This window comes from Arachis ipaensis, chromosome B6 (genome assembly GCF_059453495.1).
Source record: "Arachis ipaensis isolate K30076 ecotype BB chromosome B6, ASM5945349v1, whole genome shotgun sequence".
Taxonomy (NCBI): Eukaryota; Viridiplantae; Streptophyta; class Magnoliopsida; order Fabales; family Fabaceae; genus Arachis; species Arachis ipaensis.
Window position 1 is genome coordinate 132,924,575 of NC_142441.1, and position 4,138 is coordinate 132,928,712.

The 4,138-nt window shown below is 34.0% G+C and overlaps 1 protein-coding gene across 1 annotated transcript; it reads right to left on the bottom strand.

Moving 5' to 3' along the window:
* Window positions 1-866: 866 nt before the first annotated feature.
* LOC107604835 (GLABROUS1 enhancer-binding protein-like) lies at window positions 867-3,825 on the bottom strand. The gene is made up of 2 exons (XM_016306536.3): window positions 2,525-3,825; window positions 867-1,562 (listed from the first exon to the last, which is right to left on the bottom strand). Exon 1 carries the CDS (start codon window positions 3,713-3,715, stop codon window positions 2,525-2,527), a length of 1,191 nt encoding a protein of 396 aa, XP_016162022.1. The 5' UTR covers window positions 3,716-3,825; the 3' UTR covers window positions 867-1,562.
* Window positions 3,826-4,138: the final 313 nt, after the last annotated feature.

Sequence of the window (4,138 nt, forward strand, 5' to 3'; positions counted from 1 at the left end):
GAATTCACCCTTATTCAATTAACAATTTATCTTCTTTTTTGGTTATTTTAAATTTGTAATTCGACCTTTTAATTTTTCTTTTTATTTGTTCTTTTTAGTTTTTTTAGAGTTTTTTTTGTATCGTTAGATCTACTTAATATATGTGTGGTTTTAAAAAGATAAAAAAGTTATAAAATAAGATCTTTTTTGGAACTCTAATAATTTATAAAAAAAATATTATATTTAATTAGTTGTCAAAACTTAAGTTAAATTAAGAGTTAATGTTAACCATAATGACATAATTTATTTCATCCAATAGTTATTATACATGTCATAGAAGATAATTTATCCTTTATTTAAGAAAAAATTGAGTAAAATTCACTTTATATCCATTATAATATTTTTAAATTTTAAAAATTATTTTATCAAACGCAATTGTTATTGCTTTTACTTATTGAAATCTATTTTTATTTTGATTTATCAAATATAGATACTACAATTTAAAAAATATATATCTTTAATAACTAATTTTTATAAGTTACTTTTAAAAATTAGAAGTTTTATTAAACCACGTCTAAAGACTAAAGCAGCCTAAACTTTCATCATATGTTAAATTATTATTATTACATTTATCATCAATTGCATTATTTAAACATAACATAATTAGAGGATTTAATACTATCAGATTTTTTTAACATCTTCAGTAATTAAATTTAGAATTAAAACCTTAATAAATAGGGCATTGCTATGTCAAATCTCTACAAAATAACAAAGTATTTTTCTTCATGGTAATGAAGAATGAGAGCTTTTTTGTTTTGTTTTTTTAAATGAAGAATGAGAGTTATATCTACGACTACCATCCACACAAAAAGGGCCCAAGTCGAAAATTTGGATGTCAAAGCAGCAAAATGTCCATGGACAGGAAAACCCAACACCTTGATTATCATCATTGACAATATTCAAATAGTACATATCACAATTTGAAAACGTGAAATTTACAATGTGCTCAACATATAGAACCCCCCAACCATCACACTTGAAATTAACAATATGCTTAACATATAGAACCCCCAACCATCACACGAAGACACGAGATGGTGTTGGTAGTAGTGGTGGTTTGTATAAGGGTAAGATTATCATTTTCATAGGATTGTTATTTGTATGTTATGACATATATTTAACTACCAAACAAATTATGTTTCATTACGCGCGCCGAAGGCGGCACGACGGACCAACAGCGTGCACAGGGAACAAAGGAGTAACTGCAACCTCAGTGTAACGCCGCTTTGGGACGTTGCCGTGTCGCACAGCCGCTGGCGACGGACGAAGTAGAGCCAGACGAGGCACAAGGCACGGCTCGATGGTTTGACACACACACAAAAGGGGATAGGGTTTTATTTTAAGTTAAGTATAAATAGAGATATTTTGGTAACTTCAATCATTTCGATCTCTGCTTTAATCTCAAACCAAACAGGATACTAAGACATAACTAAACACAATACTTAAACTTAGTTTCGTCTTTGTCTCCTAATCTCAGTCTCAGTCTCATTCCAAACGCAGCCTTAGATCGTTCAAAGAAAAACCTACAGAACATCAAAAGAACTCAAACAAAAGCTCCAATATTCTCCTCACCAAAAGCCAATTAAGCAATTTTCTACTCATACAATATGCAATAAAATGAATTGTTTCGAGTTTTTGTTTAAAGAAATCCTCAACCATCTATTCCTTAAGAGAAATAGAAAGAATATAGAAAAGTGCAGAGTAATCTCCATCAAACAACCATTATTGAACAAAATAAAAAGTGGCATATATAACACAAAATCGGGAGGCATATAACAAAATCGCGAGGCATATAACACAGCAACCAATTAGTTTAAATATGAACCATACTAAAGATGCACTTCATCCCGTTTCAGACAATGTATCATTCTTAGCTATCTGAAAATAATATAGAAACGGAGAAACAAATATTCTTTGTAAAAAAAATAATCTATCCATTTAACTATTTTCAGTCATAAAAGGATTATTAAAGTTTATTTGCTTTTAACTTCAAGAGAAACATAATTAACAGATAATTGTTTGACTTCGCTTGGTATTCTCTTTCATTGTTTTGTTATGTAATTCTCAAAGCTGAGTTATGTTTCTTCTTGAAGTTAATGATCTGCCATGGAAGTATGCCAAATACTTGAAACTTAAAAAGTTATATCTATATACAGAATTTTGTTAAAATTGCTCATAATCTTACTATGACAGAATAAGAACAAGCCAAACAAACAATAACGTTAAAACTAAGCTGCAGGGAAATCAAAATTGAAAGATTGTCAAATTGGTCTTTTGTGAACAAGCTCTTAATCTTACTATAATTTTTTACTACAAGCCATCCATTTTGCCTCCCTTTCCTCCAACTCCCAAACACAAAATTCTTGAATCAATGGAGATAAATATATATCATAAAATACTAAAACGCGACGAACCTAAACATACCAAAATAAAATGAAAATGCCAGAATCCAAAAAAACAAAAAAGCAACCAAGATATATTATACCTAGGAGGACGAGGAGCTATTTGCTTGACATAGTAACTTAGCCTGTTCCGCATAGAATTCAGCTATCTCCGCATACAATTTATTTTCAGCATCTTCGAACTTTCTCCACTTATCCTCGATCTCTTCCCTCTTTGAGACTCCAAGCAACTCTATTCCCCTTCTAATATAGTCTTCACCGTAAGGCTTACCAAAAGTCCCATCGTATTTCAACATTGAAGTCAAAGCTAAACTAGTCCCAGACAATTCACTCATCCTTGAATCCAAAGGTTCAGATTTCATTTTGGACTTTGCTTCAGCTTTCTCATTTGAATGGGGCACTGGCGCCTTCTTGGGGGTACTCTTCCCAGCCTTATCCTTTTTCGAAGCTTCGTTGCGCACCGTTTTACCGCCACGGCCATCGTGGCCCCAAACATTCTTTCCCAACTGAAATGCTTCCAACTCGTGCGGCTTTAAAGTTGTCCCCTTGCCGTTCTTCTCTTTGGCTAGGTTGTTCTCAAACTTCTTCTTCAGCCGGTGGATCTTATCCTTCAATTGGTTGCATGATGCATTTGACCCAATCAAATTCGATCCCTTCAAAAAATCGTAAAATTCTTCAGCGCATTTATAGGGTTCCTTCCCTGTTTTTGCGTTGAACTCAGCCAGGCCTTTCAAGATACCTATCTCATCTTTCTCGCTGAAAACCCTCTGAAAGAGGGATTTGGACTCGTCACGTGATTTCTTCGGATCCTCTTCATCAGAGGCCGCGTGATCCTCCTGTGCCTTCTTCCCACGTTTTGTTTGGTTCGAGTGATCGATACTGTTCTTCGCTGCGCGCTTCGACCCGGATTTGGCTTGACTCACAGCAGACGAAGGTGGAGACTTCAACTTTGAAGAGGGTTTCGCGTTTTTCAATAGAGCCTCGGGCTCGGGCTCAGGCTCCGGCTCCGGTTCCGGCTCTGGCTCTGGCTCCGACTCCGAATCGTCTTCAGAAGAAGAAGACGAGGGTTTGGAAACCACTTGCGGTTGAGGCTTCCTGGGAAGCAGCACGTGCTTGTCACGTTCATCTTCGCCTTCATCGGTGTCTTCGTCTTCCTCAGATGAAGTTGCTTCATCCTCTTCCTCGCTGCTATCTTCTTGTTCGAGCTGAGGCTTTGGAACCTGCGATTCGTCGTCAGAGTCTTCGGGAGGAGCGACATGCTTCGGCTTCCCCATGGAAACTCGGAAAATCAGGAGGGAAAATGTGAATTTGGATTAGGGTTTGTGTTAGGTTCACTCTGTGGACTGCGGCTCACTGGCTTTATAAATATAGACAGCAATCTCGCGAATTTTAAAAGCATGGTTAGTAAAGTATAATTAAATATTTTTTAATGTGCAAATAAAAAATTAAAAAAGACAGCAAAAAAAATAGAATAAATTATTAAAATAGTATCTAAAAATTTATAACAATGATAAAAATAATTCAAAAAATATTAACGATAAATAAGTTTTTCAAATATTTAAAAACCTGACAAAACGAATTATATATTAAATTTAAATATATATTTTAAAAAAAAAAATTAAATCTGAGTATGATACAATTTTTTGTAAATATTAGTAAAAAAATAAAATTTTATTCTTAAATTTTGGTAATTTTAT